The sequence below is a fragment of the Atractosteus spatula genome, chromosome 6 (assembly GCF_055471065.1).
Source record: "Atractosteus spatula isolate fAtrSpa1 chromosome 6, fAtrSpa1.hap1, whole genome shotgun sequence".
In the NCBI taxonomy this organism is placed as follows: Eukaryota; Metazoa; Chordata; class Actinopteri; order Semionotiformes; family Lepisosteidae; genus Atractosteus; species Atractosteus spatula.
The window spans coordinates 25,236,430-25,254,323 of NC_142711.1; the positions used below are offsets into that span (position 1 = coordinate 25,236,430).

The 17,894-nt window shown below is 36.8% G+C and overlaps 1 protein-coding gene across 1 annotated transcript in view; it reads left to right on the forward strand.

The window, feature by feature from the left end:
* xylb (xylulokinase homolog (H. influenzae)) overlaps window positions 1–17,894 on the forward strand; it is a 121,452-nt gene that overhangs the window by 93,889 nt on the left and 9,669 nt on the right. The window contains exon 18 of the mRNA XM_088918947.1: window positions 7,672–7,766. Coding sequence (XP_088775073.1) covers window positions 7,672–7,766 — 95 coding nt within the window. The remainder of the gene's footprint in view (window positions 1–7,671; window positions 7,767–17,894) is intronic.

Consider the following 17,894-nt stretch of genomic DNA (forward strand, 5'->3'; position numbering starts at 1 on the left):
ACTTAGTGCCTGAGCATAAAAAGAATAGGAGCATACTGCAACGCGTGTGAAGGCCATAAACGATATTAATTTTGGAACATAAACATACAGTATATGGCTGGTCTTGGTACTTTAAAGAAAAAAATACACACCAGTATTCCATTTCTCCCTAAACATTTTAAGCATCGAAGTCTTTAACTAACACGATACCGGAGTCAACAAGCATACTTTTAGAATTTGATTAAAAGGGAATATAATATGGAATCGCGTATCTCAAGAAATTAATAACGATATAATTATATTCATGTTGCAAAAGAACTGCAACGGACATAAAAACTCCCTTGCTTTTAACAGAGCGTTCCATAATTTCTAACTACGAAAATGCCAGGTGAAAGGATTTGTAAACATATTTTGTTAAAGCAAGTCAGTTTTTTCCACAACACATAAAAGACATTTTTCCAAGAAAGTTTAGCCTTTGTCACTAATGAAACCACTAAATAAAGACATAAATATAGAAATCTTAAGATTTGTTCTATTTAATGTTGGTAGCAGGATGAACTGTCAGAGTGTATATTTTGTCGCAGAGTTGCTGCAAGATGTTAACAGTGAAAAAGGTATTTAGAAATGAGTTATTTCAAGATGAAAATTTTCAGAATAATTGCAAATCTAGCAGGATAGAGAAAGCACAGAAAACTGGCAGTTAGATTGATCAGATTAGTATGAAAAGTCATTTAGCAAAGGGAATTAGAAGAGTGACAAACTAGTATACTTTAGATCTTTTTTTCTGAACCAGGGACAATCTGATCATGTTTCCCTATAACAATAATAAAAAACTTTATTTGATATATCACCATTAAAGGTGGCATCTCAAAGCAATACAGTAGATGTAAAAACAGATAAAAGGACCACAGATTACAAAGTAAATGCATATAAGAAAGACAAGCAGTTAGAGGTGCTACCAAAATTAGAAAATGAAGCAGATACAGGCACTAAGTCTTCTGAAAAGAAAGGTTCTGAGGTTAGATTTAAACTGGCCTTGGTGTGTGTGTGTTTGTGTCTGTCTGTCCTGTGATGGACTGGCGCTATGTCCAGGGTGTATTCTGCCTTGTGTCCGTCGCTTACTGGGTAGGCTCCAAATATTCTGTACTGGATAAAGAGATTAGAAATGGATGGAAGTAAAGGCACTGTGTGGATGGAACTATACACAGTGTTAGAAACCCACTATGAAATGGCAGCATCTCACTGAGAATAAAACATTTTATAATGCTGGCTTAAGGAAACAGCCTTTCCACCTCTCTTGCACATCAGTATCCATACCTAGTTATTTAAACAAATTGCCTCTAATTATAAACATCTTAATATGCTGGCTCTGTGGATCCGCATCAGCTATGTTTGCCCATTCCTTCAATTCATGTGCATCCAACACACAGTTCAACGCTAGCAACTACACAAAATCTAAAATATGAGCTCTACTTGCCACTTACAGTACCAACAGTACCAGCTAACTTTAGTAGTGACATTTTCATGGATCTTTTTAACAATAAAATTTACAACATCAGACTTCAGACACAATTAAACAGGCCTCAAAAAAGTCTGGTACAAACATTTTCAGCATGGAATAAACCGTTACTTTAATGGTATAAACCTTAAATGGATTCATATTCTCAATAAGACTTGGTGCTCAGTAACATGACTTAGAAAATGACAGAAGACATACGTATCATGCTTATCCTTCTATTTTTCATAATCGTAAACTCCTTAAGGCAGTTACATTTTCTCTGTTCTGACCTGGAGTTACAGAGAAATTTAAATTCTAATAAGAGATTTGTAATGAGGAAAGTCATACCAATCACTCATACAGTACCAGGATTTGCAATTACAATACAAATACTTTCTTTCTGTATGTGTTTATTTTGCAGTTTGAGTCTATGGCATTCCTTTGGGGGTCTATACTCCAAGGCATGACTTTTTTATGTATAAACATCAGTATTTACTGCTATTAATTACTGTACGATTTATAGTTGAAATCTGAGCCTAGATATAAAGTTAGATATAAAGTTAAAATCTCGACAAAGCAATGTAGGAAATACAGAGAAAATAAATCCTTTCTGACATCTAAAATCAGTTTCGATCAAGGTCTCTAAAACGAACAAGAAAAAGAAGATTTTCGGAGGGCAATTACGCTGTGTTTATATAGAATAAGTGATTTATGAGCAATCTAATTTCTTGTTCGTTTAAAACAGTGAAATGTCAGCTGTGAAAGATCGCACCAGAAACAGCACTCTCTCTGCCTGTCATAGACGTTCAGGAAAGGCTGAATGAAGTCATGTCAAGTACAATAATTCGGAGATCAATAATAACAGTTGTAGGACAGTATATAAGGAGGATAAGGATTTTGAAGTTGACTCGAAATCTGATAGGTAACCAGTGCAAGGACTTGAAAACAGGTGTAATGCATCCCTGATAGGATTCTTGCTGTCATATTCTGAACATATTGAAGATTGCTCAGTGTGGATTTAATTTCCCCAGTGAACAGGATGTGCATTTATTAATTCTAGAAAAAAACTAGATTTCTCTAGTTCTTAGTTTCTCTAGTTCCCTTTAAAATAAACTATTATTCCACAATGCAGAGTATTACATGGCCAGTATTTACACATGATATTTGTGATTTAAAGAAATTAACACAAGCAGCTTTTGGAGATTTAAGTGTTGGCTGAGTTATTGCAGGATAAAAGACTAGAGATGTTGGCAAGAAGAAGATAGTTTGGGGAAAGCTGAGGAATACACTTATAACAAGAACACTTCCTAATGGGGTTAGGCATACTTTTGATGAAGATGATGAAGTTAACAGACTATATGTTTACATAGATACTGAAATAAGGATTGTATTTTAGATTATGTGTAGTTGCTGGCATTGAACTGTGTGTTGGATGCACATGAATTGAAGGAATGGGCAAACATAGCTGATGCGGATCCACAGAGCCAGCATATTAAGATGTTTATAATTAGAGGCAAGTTGTTTAAATAACTAGGTATGGATACTGATGTGCAAGAGAGGTGGAAAGGCTGTTTCCTTAAGCCAGCAGTATAAAATATTTTATTCTCAGTGAGATGCTGCCATTTCATAGTGGGTTTCTAACACTGTGTATAGTTCCATCCACACAGTGCCTTTACTTCCATTTCTAATCTCTTTATCCAGTACAGAGGATTTGGAGCCTATCCCAGTAAGCAACGGACACAAGGCAGAATACACCCTGGACATAGCGCCAGTCCATCACAGGACAGACAGACACAAACACACACACACCAGGGCCAGTTTTCCCATAAACCAATTAACTTACCAGTATGTTTTGGAGTGCGAGAGGGAGTCATATCACACATATGGAGAAAAACCATGTAACCCAGAGAGAACATGTAAACCCCACACACACAGGATGGCAGGAATTGAACCTAGGACCCCAGTGCTGCAAGATAGCAATGCTAACCACTTTGCCACCATTATAAATGGATGGATATCTTAGTTATCTTTCTAGTTCACAGGTTTGCATGCATAATTTAATTTTGAAAGCCACTGAGACATCAGGTACTACTGTTGTATTTATGAAAAAGAAACAAAACAAAAAGCATACTAACAACTGTGCCATCCCACTCCTTAGCTAATACATTTTATTATTCATAAACAGTTAACATTGTTAGCAAAATATTTTGAATTATATTTAACCCTATTTTTTCTTTAGTTTTGTATTTAACTTATTATATGATAGTCAGACTTAATGTATATTTGAACAATGAAAATATATTTTTACAAGATTTTACATTAAGCACTTAAAATTAATATGGTTAATAATAGTAAACTGTAACATGCTGTAACAAGATCGGTTAAACTGCGAAGAAAATGCTTTCAGAGAAAATGTTTCAGGTGTGAAGAACATAGATCTCCAATGCAATTTCAACCAAACCTGTTCCCACACACCCTGCCCCCACTACCATTAGAATATACACAAAGCACTGAAATCTTTCGAGCTAATGATCAGGTGACCCGAGAGAGAGCGAGAGAAACACCAAGGGGTGCGGAACCAGGGAACTATTTACATGGAAAACGGGCGATCTCCCCAGACTGTCCGCCCGTTTCACTGTTACCTGGATACCTCTTTATTTAGAACTCACAAACACTGATTTTTAGTTTAGAAGGATTCAAGTAGGGTTTTAGATGAAAGGCAGCGACCTTAATCAAGCCCAAATCACAATTGAACCCATTCAGAGCCTACATTACATTTTAGCGTTTCATTCTGAGCAGAAGACCCTCACACCTGAAGAAGGGGGAGGTGTTTTTCGCTGGAAATCTCGCCTGCTTCTACTTTACAACCGGAGTGCTGGCTGTGACGAATTAAACCGGTATTACAGGTTTCAATCACAGACCATGTGACATGGGAGTCAGGAAACTAACAGCACAGTCCCAGCACGAAACGAAACTAAAACGCATACCGTTTCGCGCTTCTTATTAGTTGCTCAAAAGTAATTTGACCGTATGAAATGCATAATATAAACCTAGAAACATATACGTGAGCAGTACTTAAGCACTGTAGTATCGGTGTTAAGACATACCTCTCAAATACTGTAAATCAAGTTAAAAATATCTCAAGACAGATTCTGGTCATAATGAAACCATGTTTCGTGTATGTTTTCTTTAAAGTACCGAGACCAGCCATATACTGTATGTTTATGTTCCAAAATTAATATCGTTTATGGCCTTCACACGCGTTGCAGTATGCTCCTATTCTTTTTATGCTCAGCTACTAAGATTTCCCTTCAGTGGTAAAATTAGATATGAATAGTCAATACTTAAACGGGCACAGGTAAGACATTAAATATACATATACATACTGTATACAGTACAGTTTGCATACGGTAATATGTTTATGTTCCTAAATCAATCTCTTTTATGAGCATGTGTAAGGCATGGTGAATCGATTCTCAAAAATTACTGTACTTTGCATGATTGGAAAAAAATGCGTGATTGCGAAATGCTGTGGTGTTACTTTTACAAAGACGGTCAATGAAAAAAAGAATGTGGACCAGGGCAATACTTTGAGTTTACAGCTTGTCCAAGGTCATTTATTATTAATACTATTATTAATATCTTCGTTAAAGACTTTGATGGCTACAGCTCAAACATGAGAGGTTGAGCTTTATTAGCTCCACCTTGCGGAAATTCCGGATACTATTATTTTGCTAGCGGTATTTACCGGTAACTTGCGGTATTTACCGGTAACTTGCGGTAGACTGCGTACAGCATACCGGAAAATAATGCGGTATCGCCCGCGCATTTTGAATGGCTGCATCTGTAGTGGCAAGTGGTTGGGATCAAAGTCAAAGGAAGCAGACTGTACATGAGTTAAGGGTGGCAGTGACTGCAAGGCTGGCAGCGAAGCTATGGAAGAGGGCACAGTCTATAGTGTTTTGCAGAGACAAAGCCCATACAGTAGTTCTGTCATGAAAGAGCATTGTAATAGGCAGCTTTTTCCTGTTGTATTTCCTTATACATTTCTAGGTACATGTGCAATGCTGAGCAATCCTGAGACTCAGTTCCATTGAAGGATTGTATTCTGTAAACTTATCCATCATTACTTTTGCAAATTGAAGCACTTCATTAAACTTGTGAATGTCTCAACCAGCTTGCTCTGCGTCCTCTTCAGCCTTGGTTTAATCTTCTTTGGCACTTCTCACAAGCTTGTCATGGTCCTCGTCTGTTAATTCATCTCAAATCCATCCAGCTGCTCTTTCACCTAGCTTATGTTCATGTCAACAAAACCTTTACCACCCATGATTATTTACTGAAAATGTACCGTATTTTTTTTAATCTTAGCCCAACTCAATCCCACTAACCTTCTTTCACGAATAATCAAATCTGTGAAAGTCAAATACAGGAATTTTGAAACCGTACTGTACTAATTTTAATGATTAATATATATAATGTAATGAATAATTGTTGTTAATCACAATATTTATCAAAGTTGACTTATTGTTTATAATTAAAATGTTTTATTCTGTATATAAAGGAACATTATAAACTCATAGGAAACTACAGAAAATATGCATTATTATTATTAATAAAAATAATTTTAATGTTACACGTTCATCAAAGGCAACTAGCATTCACCACTTAGAACTATAAAATAATATACTGTACATAGCAAAATGAACCACTTTTATTTAATATATTATAATAATCAGAACAACATAAATTATCAAGATGAATAATATGCTGTAAAAGCACAGTCTAAAGTAACTAAAAATCAAAACAATATAGAACACATAAATATATTTATTTATTGCTTATTCCACTACATGTTCATAGGGAGACAGCATAATCCAGTAGACAGTGGGCAGAAAGCACAAAATTACAATGATAAATCTTACTAATTATCATACTTATAAAGAAGTATCACAAAATACAAGTACAAAGTGATTTCACTCAAATTATTGTTAGAAATACTCCTCACGTGAACTTGCCATTCTAGCAAAAACTGGATAAAGAATTATCAAAGGCAACGAGAAGAGAAAAATGTATGTAAGTATTATAATTGTTTTTAGCACAACAGAGGTAACACGAAGTGACAAAGCAAGTGAAACCATAAACACTTGAAAGCCTCTGTGGTAGGTTGGCCCAGGAGAGGAACTAGTAGTTAGAGTAGGAACCATATGGAGACACTAACAACATCACAAGCCCTAGAAAAGACAATAGCATTCCATTTGAGTATTAAACCTTTTTGGAGAAGGCTTACTTGGGAACTTAATTGGAATTTGGTATGTGTAACCTGCAACTTTAATTTAACCTTAGCTGTCAACATGTGTGGTCACTGTTGACCGTTTCCACCTTCTTCATTTACAGTCGATGAATATATGGTCTGTCTGTTTGACAGTATCACCATCTGGGGACCTCCTTGTCATGTTAACATGACTGCAAGGGGTACTTACCAACATCCATTCCTGTATATGGGTTTTAGACTGCCAAAGACAAGGGACCTCTGCTACTATGATATCTTGTGAGGAATCACACTCCTTTCCAGCAAAATCTTCTTTAAAATTCTCTTCAAGTGCATTGATGACAGCTTTGATGACAAACTTACGCCTGAGAGAGCAGCGTACCAAAAAGACAGAGGATGTATAAACCAGATGTGCTCTGCACCACAACACTGAGCTACTGTATGCCTTGATATCACTGCTTTTTATGAACTTCCTTCAAAAATGAAAAACTGATACTGAGCCTTAGTTCAGCGCACTGAAAATCTGTTCAAATGAGAGAAAAGTAAAGAAAACCATACCTGTTAGGTTAGATGTCAATATTTGGAGGTGAAGTGGCCTATATAGGGAGCAGAAATTGGTCTCCCAGGATTACAGAGGCTTAATATTAATAAAAGTCCAATGGTAGGTCATGTAAAGCACACAAAAAACATTTGTGCAGGAGTGAAATCACAAGTCACATGCTGGGCTCCTTGACACCCCCAAATGGGGTAGCAGCAGGGACCCTTTCACACATTCAGTATGAGGGCACATTTTAAATTCAATCTGTTTGCCAAGAGATTGAAGAAGTCAATTTATTGCTCAAGGGTTTCACATGCTACATGTATCAGAGCTGAATCTGTCACTCAGTGTTTTAAATCTGTTGAACCTGGTTTTTGTATTTTATAGGGTTTGTTGCTGAGAAAGGTGTGCACTTTACTGAAGCTGTTGGACAAGCCTTGGAACCTAAGCTTGCAGTGTCACCAAAACCAGGAGCAGAGCAGGTGGGGTACAGACCTTTTAAATAAATAATATCTTCACTTTAATGTTCAAGCTATTGGATTTAATATTTTCCTCATGTTGTCTTACGTATTTCTTGCTTAGATTATTTAAATGTAACAATCACCAAACTACTCCAGAAAGAACCATTGCTTTACAGAGATTTCAAAGCAGAATGTGATGTAACAAGGAGGAAGGGTGACAAAACCAGTCTACAACTTGAGATCAATACTCCTCCAGTCACCATAAATACAAGAAAAGCCAAAACGTTCCTAAGGAGTGCATCTTAGTTAAGAAATGACCAGAACACAGTTTTCGTTGCCTGTGATGGTACCAGTATAAACAACATTTCTGTTTGTCAGCAAAGCACTGTTAAAGCATTGCCTTGTACTATACACAAAAATATTTTAGTACTCTTTTTCTTAAGTGCTACAATAATATGTTTTTAGCTGATAGAAAACTTTACCATGGATTAAATAACATGAACATAATGTACAGAAAATAACATTGATTTCTGTTGAGAAATGTCAAAAAAGTCAGAGTATAAACTATTGCAATATTACAACTCGACAGGCTCATATTATCCCCATAATGCTACATAAAATAGTTACCTACTGATCAAAATGGCTCCTGATTTTAACATTCCTGTTTTATTAATTATAAAATAACATTCTGGAGTTCAATTAAAATCCATGAGCAATGTCGCCTGGTAATTTCTCAAAGTTGAGATTCTCCACATAGCCCAAATGCATCACTAACACTAAATAACAAGACATTTAAAATAATCTCAGAGAAACAAAACATGAATATAAAGCCTAACTGTCATTGCAACATGATTTTATTATTATGAGGTGATTGAGATCTTAAATGTTACTGTAATTATCATAGAGCCTCAAAACTCTCACAACTGTTTGCATGATGACAGAATTTGATGGAAGTAGTTCTTTTTTTCCTATAGTTCTGGGTGTGCTGTGACTATGAGCAGCACCCGCTTAAAGAAAGAGAAGAAATGTCAGCAAATAAAAGTCCCTTCTGCATGCAGAAAGATCCATCTCCTCCTGTGTTTCTACCACCAAAGTAGAAATAACAATGAGCAGGCTTTATGCATTTTGACCTATGTTCTGTGCAGAATTCTTGTTTACTATTATTATTTTCTGTGAACTGATGTCTGCAATACATCAGTTGAATTAGATTTAAAGCATTTTTATTCTGTTGTGCTGTACTTTGATAACTATGATTATGATTCAATGGATTTGTTTCCCAGGTACTATTTAACAATACTTTATATAAACTCATGGAGTATCCCTGAGCCCATGGAGTATGTAGTATGGTGTTTTTGAACATATCATTTTGCTTTAAGCAGCTGGTAGAGTGTAACAGGGCAGCTTCCGGGAATGTAGCTCAGGGAGTGGAATGATAGAAAGTAGTGTAGGAGCACTCCAGAGACTGAGAGAGAGGAATAAGTCAGGGTTCACATTTCTAATGAGAGTATTATAGAAATTGGCTTCAGCAGTCAGAGAGCTGATTTTGCACAATAAAAGAGACTAGCTCAGAGAGAAATGGATCTAATCTGATGGTTGGACATTTACATAGTGTAGCCTTGAGCAGTGTGCTATACTACTGTATATAGTTTCTAAGAACAAACTAACAGGTTTTGCCGATGGAAGGACCAATACGATTACCATACTGACACTGACTATTGCGCTAGAAGTGCTACATAGGAATTTCTCAAATTATATGACCATTATTTAGTCTTGCATTAGTAGTTTGTTCAGATATTGCAAAATCCCAGCTTTTAAGGCACATAGACTGTATGTTCCAATATTTCCAGCTGGGAAATTACCAAGAAAATAACACCAGCCCATTGGACTCTGGTTGTCCTTTAAAGTGGGAATGTACCAGCTACAAAATTGTGCAGGAGCATATAGTTAGAGTACAAGCTCAGCCAGCAAGCACCCAGTAAAAGCTTTTTTAGCACTTGAACTCTGAATCCCAGATCAAGACTTATCAGCTACAGAGTGGCCTACTTTATGAGTCACTGCTTCTTCATTAAATGCTTCATTCCCTTTGGATGTGGAATTGTGAAAGTAAATTACATGCCAACCTCCAACTATTAAAAAAATATTCTGGGGTTACATCAGGACAGGAGATATAAGGCAAGTTGAAGCAGAATTAGCTCAAGCTCTTGGGAGAGATGAGTGCAAACTTGTTGAATAATTAAAAGGGACTGAATTTTAAATAGAGTATAAGGTACTTTGAATTTAAAATGACATTTCCACATATGATTGGCTGTTTGTGGTTCATGCACAGTGACAGTGTTTTTGTGATTGAGATTATCTGCAACAATTTCAGATGTTTGGGGAGACATGACAGCTAATTGCACTAACATGTATGGATGTTACTATACTTTGAAATACTTTGTCCATTTTTTTACTCAATTATTTGAATAGAAAGTGTAAATACAAAGCTTGAGTTCAGAATTGATTTCAGAATTTTCTCAAATTCACAAATGTTTGGAACATGAAAAAATAAATTTGTTTGGAATGTAAGGAAAAAAATGTGAATGTAGCAAGTCTAGCAAAAAGAAAAGAATGGTAGACTTACAGTACAAACCCAAAGCAGCATTGAAATAATATGTCCCACGGTTTGTAATTAATTTTAATTGTCTTTTTTTTCACTGAAATGTGTTGTGATTAAATTGAAATAATCCTGGATATTTCAGTTTTTGAGGCCTGGAATGCTAACAGTTACAGCATATAATAATCATGAAAAATAGAGTTTTATACATGAATGTGTCGATATTATAATTAAAGTTTCACTGCCTCCTTTGGCTTAACTTTATACTGTATGTAAAAATATTTTAAATGTTTTCAACACTGAGAATTTATATGAGAAGACATTTATACTGTAACCAAAATTAGGGGTGTTATTGGTGAAAGAGTTTTAAGAGGTTTGAGTTCAATGTTTTGTAAATAAGAAATCAGTCCTGATGCTATCTTACCCAGTAAACAAATTTATAAAAGATTCTTAATTCACCCCACTTATCGGGTAATAGTGAACAAGTTACCATGATGTCTTTATTCTTCTGTGAATTACATTGTGGTGGAAAATTAACTTGGACACTTATATTATGCACTATCATAGACACACAAAACATTCTACTGTTTACAACTGGAGAGTTCAATATTGAGCTTCTTCAGTTAAAATCACTCAGTCCTTAATCCTTAATCACAGTAACACACTCTGAAATAGACTACACACAGTGGAACTTTGGGTTGTGGGGAAATAAATTGTACTAATTGGAAAAGACAATTCAAAGACTCTTTTACTTGTTAAAATAGGAATTTATATAAATGGTGTTCTGCTGATTGGTGTTCTCTTGTATTTTCAACACATAGAATGCCTTATACATACTGTATAAGGGAAGTGAAGCTTGTGTTCCTCCAAAACCTCAGAGCAGTAATTTCCTATGGTGTCCGTTTAAAAATCAGCAAATACAGTTTGTTCACTGGAGTTTATAGACAAATATAAAAGTGGAAGAAATGTTAGCCTTTGGAAATTCCAATTATTAATATCTCAAAATATTTCCAAAAATTTAAATCGGGGCAGACTTTTTTAAAAAATCGACCTTGGTCATATTAATATAGTATTAGTAATCCTGACATCAAACAAAATAATATTTACTGTTATTTACAGTGCTGAGAAAAAGTAAGTACAGTAAAACCCTAGTTTCATTAGCTCAATTAAGAGAATGAATAGAATCAGGTGTTATTAAAATAATTAGGTGGATCCTGGTGACTGAGCTGGAAGGCCCTACTTGATATAAAGATCAAAAATGCTGTGAGTTTGTCATGCCACAATCTAAGCAAATATCTGAGGACCACAGAAAAAGACTTGCTCATCAGTCCAGAAAGGAATACAAAAGCACTTGGGTCTCCACCATCCACTATCTGACAGATAGTCTACAAATGGAGAAAGTTCAAGACCACAGTCACTCTAGTCATCCTACAAAAATCTCTCCAAAACATAAAATAAACAAAGACGTTACAAAGAACCCCCAAATAACATTCAAGGAACTGCAGGCCACTCTTGCCTTGTGAAGTGTGCTCTCACGAGGCACCAGTTCTGTAGGGGTTTGGGCATTTACTGGGACAATTATTAATTGTAGCAGTAAGTCACAAAATGATTCTTTTAATGGCCTTAGAATCCAACCATGCGATATAACTCAAACAACGCACACACACAGGTACTAATACACAAGAATACATTTATTAATACATAGAATATGCATGTAAACCTAACAGATATTATCGTGAGGGTTATCAGAATACAAAAGATATATATTCATTCAGTTACGAAGAGTTACACATATCAAGAGGACATACGTTCAGTATATCATTCATTTAGACCGTTTCGTAATTGAACTTGGTTACAACTTCTACATTAGATACTCAAAACAAGTACATAACTCTTAGGAATTAAATTGATATCAACTGGTTGGGATAACAATTGAATTCTCGAGCAGTAATGCAGTAAAGTTGAATACTCATCCACTCTCTGGGGATTCAGATCTCCTGCGGGCACAAAGAAGCAGTTGCAGGCTTGTTGCTGTCCAATCTGCGCTCTCTGGCTCGGTGCCAAGCAGTGACCGTGCTGTTGCTGCTTGGTGTAGACTCCTGCGGCGCTGCTCTCTGAAGACCGGCTAGCTAGTGTTGGCTTTAACTAGCAAAGTTGTGCACAGGAGAAAAGATGACTGTGGGTCCCAGCAGGTCAGGAAGAAGACTGGTTCGTTCCTGATGAAGCGCTAGTTCTGAATAGTGATTCAGCTGTCCACAGTTCCGACCTGTTCACGAGGCTTGCTGCTGATGCTGACCTCTTTTGGTGGATCTTTTGGTTACTCTCTGGCAACCTCCGCTCTCGACTCTTAAAACAAAGGAAAGTTCTGGCACTCGGACACACTGGCCGTTACGTGGTGGTCCAGGCTGAGTCTCAGGATGGTCAGGAGGCGCGCTGCGAGAATGTCCTGCCCTTGGGAGCCTTTCTGCTCCTGGGCCGTCCTGCCCTGGAATTGTTCTCCCCCTGGAGTTCTTCTTCGAATAGTCTCACAGGCTTTCTGTGTTGCCTGTTTTTACCTGGAGGAACTTCAGGTCGTTCATTGGCTGAAAGTTTCATGGGCATCAGAGACCCACGTGGGTTACTCGGCCCTACCAGTTCCTGATTGGTTGATCAAGGTGAGATATGAGTCACTTACCCCTGACACCTAGGAATGCAGTCCAGATGTCCATCTGGCACTCCCTAGACAGATAGGCGTCAATGGATGACCATTGATCATGATAGCCAGGCTTAGCTAAGTGCATCCCCATTTGGGAGCTGTCCCTTATCAAAAGAAAACCTTAAATCAGCCTGCATGAATAGTTTCTCTGTGGCTGCACCACAGAGATGAAGAGAGAGATGGGGCCTCATTTGGGAAAGCACAGCAACACTTAATTCTGTCTTATTAACAAGCATTGCCGCTACACTTGGTTAATGTGACTGTATATAGCTCAACTATCAGAAAATGACTGAACAATAACAGTGTTCATGGAATATTAGCAAGGAGAAAACCACCGCTCTTAAAAAAAACACTGCTGTTCATGTGAAGTTTGGCAAAAAGCACATAAGTAGATGATCCATAAGACCTCTGGAACAACACTCTCTGGACAGATGAGTCAATGAGTCAACACTAGAGTTCCTTGACCTCAACAAGAATAGTTTGTTAAGTTATAGTTGGCAAAAACTGAACACAGCTTTTAAGCAGAATAATTTAATTCCAACCATTATTGACACTGCCATGGATTTTGCATTGTATCTGAAGATTCTAGAAGAGAATGTCAGACCCGTGACCTGAAGCTGAAACTAAAGTAGGTGTTGCACCAAGACCATGATCCTAAACATACAAACAGATCTAAAAAGAATGGCTGCAGAAGAAGAAATTCCATGTTTTACAATGGCCTAGTCAAAAATCTTTCCTTAAACCCCAATGAAATGGTGTGACAGGACCTGAAGTGATTTGTGCGTGCAAGGCAGCCCTCAAATGTCACGGATCTTAAGTTCTGTGAAGAGGAATGGCAAAAATTCCTTGAAACTGATGTGAGAGACTGATCAGTCATTACAGGAAACATTTTGTTGCAGTAATTGCTGCTCAAGAGTGTGTCATAGGTTACTGAATCTAAAGGTTTACATTCAGTACTTTGTAAAACATGGATATTGAATGTTGCATCATTTGAGGATGAATCACATATCATTTGTTTCATCGGGTTAACTTGATCTATTATTAGGATTTAATAACATTTTAGGTTTCAAATACATTATGTGGAAGATGTGAAAATCGTAAGGGGTTCAAAAACTTTTTCTCAGAATTGGACAGGTACTGTATATGAAATTTTGAATACAGTTGACAGTGCTTTGCTATCAACACCAGACGCATGGTACAGCCAAAAAAAAAGAAACTGCAAAAATGAAAAAAATAGGCTACACTCTAGGACTGATTTTTTAACTGCTTCTTCCCATTTCGGCTCACAAGGAGCCAGAGCCTACCCAGCACACTGAACCATTTCAGTATTATTTATTTGGCTAACACTTTTATCCATAGTGAGACAAATATTTCCTCATTGCTCTAAAATCTTAAAGTCAAATCCCTTTTTAATAGGTAAAACAATAGTTAACAATGGGAACTTGGACTCACAGTCTTCCATATGTATGTCCTATGCTATTATCCTATTGTATATTCCATAGTCATACAGTGCCAAATCATACAGGTCAAAGTGGGTTTTCCAAAATGAACTCCAATAATAATCATGTGTCATTAAGAAAAAAAAACAAACATCATTGATAACTACAACTGCTAAGTATTTTTTAAAGACAAATCGGTCCTACCCAAAAGTCAATCAAGCAAATTTACTGTGTAGTGTTGAATTTCTTCATTTTGAAGAAGCAGAAGTATTAGGACAGTTGGTTGACAGGTGTCTCTTGTTGGTCAGGTTCTCATTGTTAAGTACTGTAACTAGGCTAAAAAAGTCTGTGAAAATCCTTTCAACCTTTCTTTCCATTCGATGTTGAGCTTTGCATTGCTTTTTTCCTCACTTACTTAAACTTGTTTGTACACAACTTGGTTGTTCATGTACAGTACATGGTTAAGTAATCATTGTATATATGGCCATAATAGCTGAAGCAATTTACTTAAAGTTGCAAAACAATTGCAAACAAAAGTGCTTTTTACTTCCCAAGCCTTCCGAAACCCATCTGTTTCTTCTAAATGTCACACATTTGATGGTGTTGTTTGAATCTAATTACCTGTTTTCAATAGCTAAGGTGTCATTGTAGCACTTCTCTTCAACACCTGTGAAGTTAGAGCTCACCAAAGTATGGATAGAACAATACTTCAGGCACAAAATACCTCAGTGCAATGGAGAGTGCACTTATCTATTAACGTGAACATGAAGAACAATATATACAGTATATACAGTATAACAAAAATAAATCGACAGGAATACATGCAAGTGTGAAATGATCACAGTATATAGGTCTAAAAATCTGTTTTTAGAAAGTAATTGAGGTAAAAGGAGTGGCATGTTTGCATTGCACTTAGTTATACTGCTTTACCTCTTTTGGGCCCAGCTTTTATTCCAGACTGTTGCACATCCTTTGTGGAGTTTTTTTCTTACAGTTAAGGAAGATCCTATAGCTAAAACATGTTTTATCTTCTTCTTACACTTCAGTGTGGAATTAACTTGTGCTTGTGTCCTAGCAGCTTGCATGCTGACGCAACTCCCGACCCTAACCGGTTCATGAATTAATCACTGTCTAACTCATAGAACACTTACTGGACATGTGTATGTGTTTCATGCATAACTAACAAAACCCAGTCACTGCAAAATCTGTGGTCAGTCAACAACCAATATGTAATGGCAGATCACTGGCAGACATACAGCAATGTTTGAAAGCGGAAAGTTTTACAGGGTGTTAAAATTCAAATTAGAATTTAGGGGCATACAATTTGTTTCATTAAGCTTTTCCTGAGTATCTGGCTTGTGTGTGGAAGAATGGGGAAGTCTCCTTTCCAAACCTTTTTGGGTTTTTATATGGAGTATATTAATCATGTGCTATAATAAGGTAATTTTCTCACATGCCTTAGTTAAACATTTTATGAGTTAAGATAAAATCACTTTATTGGATATAGAGTATATACTGTAGTTGATTGTATTTGGAATTTGTCATTTCGCAAACCCCAGCTTGCTCTCCATGACACACACAGAGAAGCTTGGGGTCAGAGTGCAGGGTCAGCCATTTATACGGCGCCCCTGGAGCAGCTGGGGTTAAGGGCCTTGCTCAGGAGCCCAATGGAGTAGAATTCCTCTGCCAGCCGCGGGATACGAACCGGCAACTTTCCAGCCACGGGCGCAGACAGATCCTTAGTCACAGAGCTCACTTCACTTTACAAGAATAACATACAACGAGAGCTACTGGGATTTTGTCTACCTTAACTCAAGTTGAAAACATGAAAACATTGCCAAAGTAAATTTAATTTAAAACTGATATTGGGTGCTAAAAGAAGTGTGAATGCAAATGAACTGTGAACCATTAAATGGTAACAAGTACTCCACTTGAAAGGGTGCAATTAAAAAACATTTTCTACAAATCTATATATTGTGGACTGTTATGCTGCACATTTTCTGATGTTTCTTTCTGATAAGGCATTCTATCAACAAGAAATGTGACCGAAGAATTATTTAAATTTAGAAAAAACTACGTTTTCTGGTTCAATGCTGATGAAAAAAGAGAAATTCCTTATTTGTAAAGTCTGTGTATTGCATTACACTTTAACTGTCTAATGAAGAATTCCTCCAGTGTTGCGAATTATGTAATGAGTGTTTTTTTTTACCATTGAATGACTACAGTATAACCACTACTGGAATTAAAAAGTTTTGCTTGCTTAATATATAGCAAAATATGCCTTTGTACTTGGTTTTGCGATGACTTGTGTCAATGAAAGGGCTGGAAGCTGATACCAAAACCAATATTTCTGTAGGAGAAAAAATGCATCAGTGCCTGTTGGGACGTAATGTGGCCTGGAATCGAATTGAGCATATTACTATGTTCACTGTTTAGTGGCAAGGCATATTATTTCACTTAGAATTAAGTGTTATTAAGACCTCTAATAATCTTTCTGTGCCTTGACCATGGAAGTTTAGGTCTTTCTGTAAAAGCAAAGGAATACAGCTAAACAGAAGCCTCATTTAATAAAAAAAAAAGATTTCCCTAGATATCCACAGACTTGGATGTCTTAAAGCTGTATCTATTCAGAAATATCTAATGACATATAGATGGGTGCCATTGACTCTAGCTAGGCTATTTCTGCCAGGACAGTGGTCAGATGTCACTGTCCATCACCCAGAAGAAAATCCACAAGTGAGAGACAGTAGGTTGGGAAACAAGATTGTACCTAATAACATCCAAAACAACTCACCAACTGTGATATCGTACCTTAAAATCTAGAACCCAGCTAATTTTGGTTGGTTAACTCACTGGCTCTGTCCTCTCTCCAATTAACTTTTCCAACAAAGTGACTGCAACCAGTCTGAGTCAGGACTTTTCTACAAAATGCCAGGCTGGGAGAGAGAGTCAGTAAAAAGTACAGAATTCTTCCCAAGATATTCTATCTGCAATAGATAAAATCTTATGTTTGTGAACCCACTGTTATTTTCACCTGATAAATTAAATAAGACACCTGGACTCTTTTTTGTCTACTGTATATCCTGAATATCTGATTATATTCTGTTACAATCAGTAGCGAGGACAAACTGTTCTCCCCACCTGTTTCACTTGCAGCTACTCTCAAGCACAACTGTGCACAGACTTTTTTTTAAAGACAGAAGTTCAGGGTGATATAACTTCCAAGCAGAGCTGTGCTCAGTAACACTAGGCACAGCTCTCTCTCGTCTTTATCTCTCTCTCTCCCTTGGACAATCCTTGCACAAGGCAAGCAGCTGCCAAGGTGCACCACAGATGATCACAGCCAGCTCCATCTTCTCAGTGGAAAGTTTGAACTGATTAAGGATCTTTGGCCTAAATATCTTTGAATATAAAACTTCCTT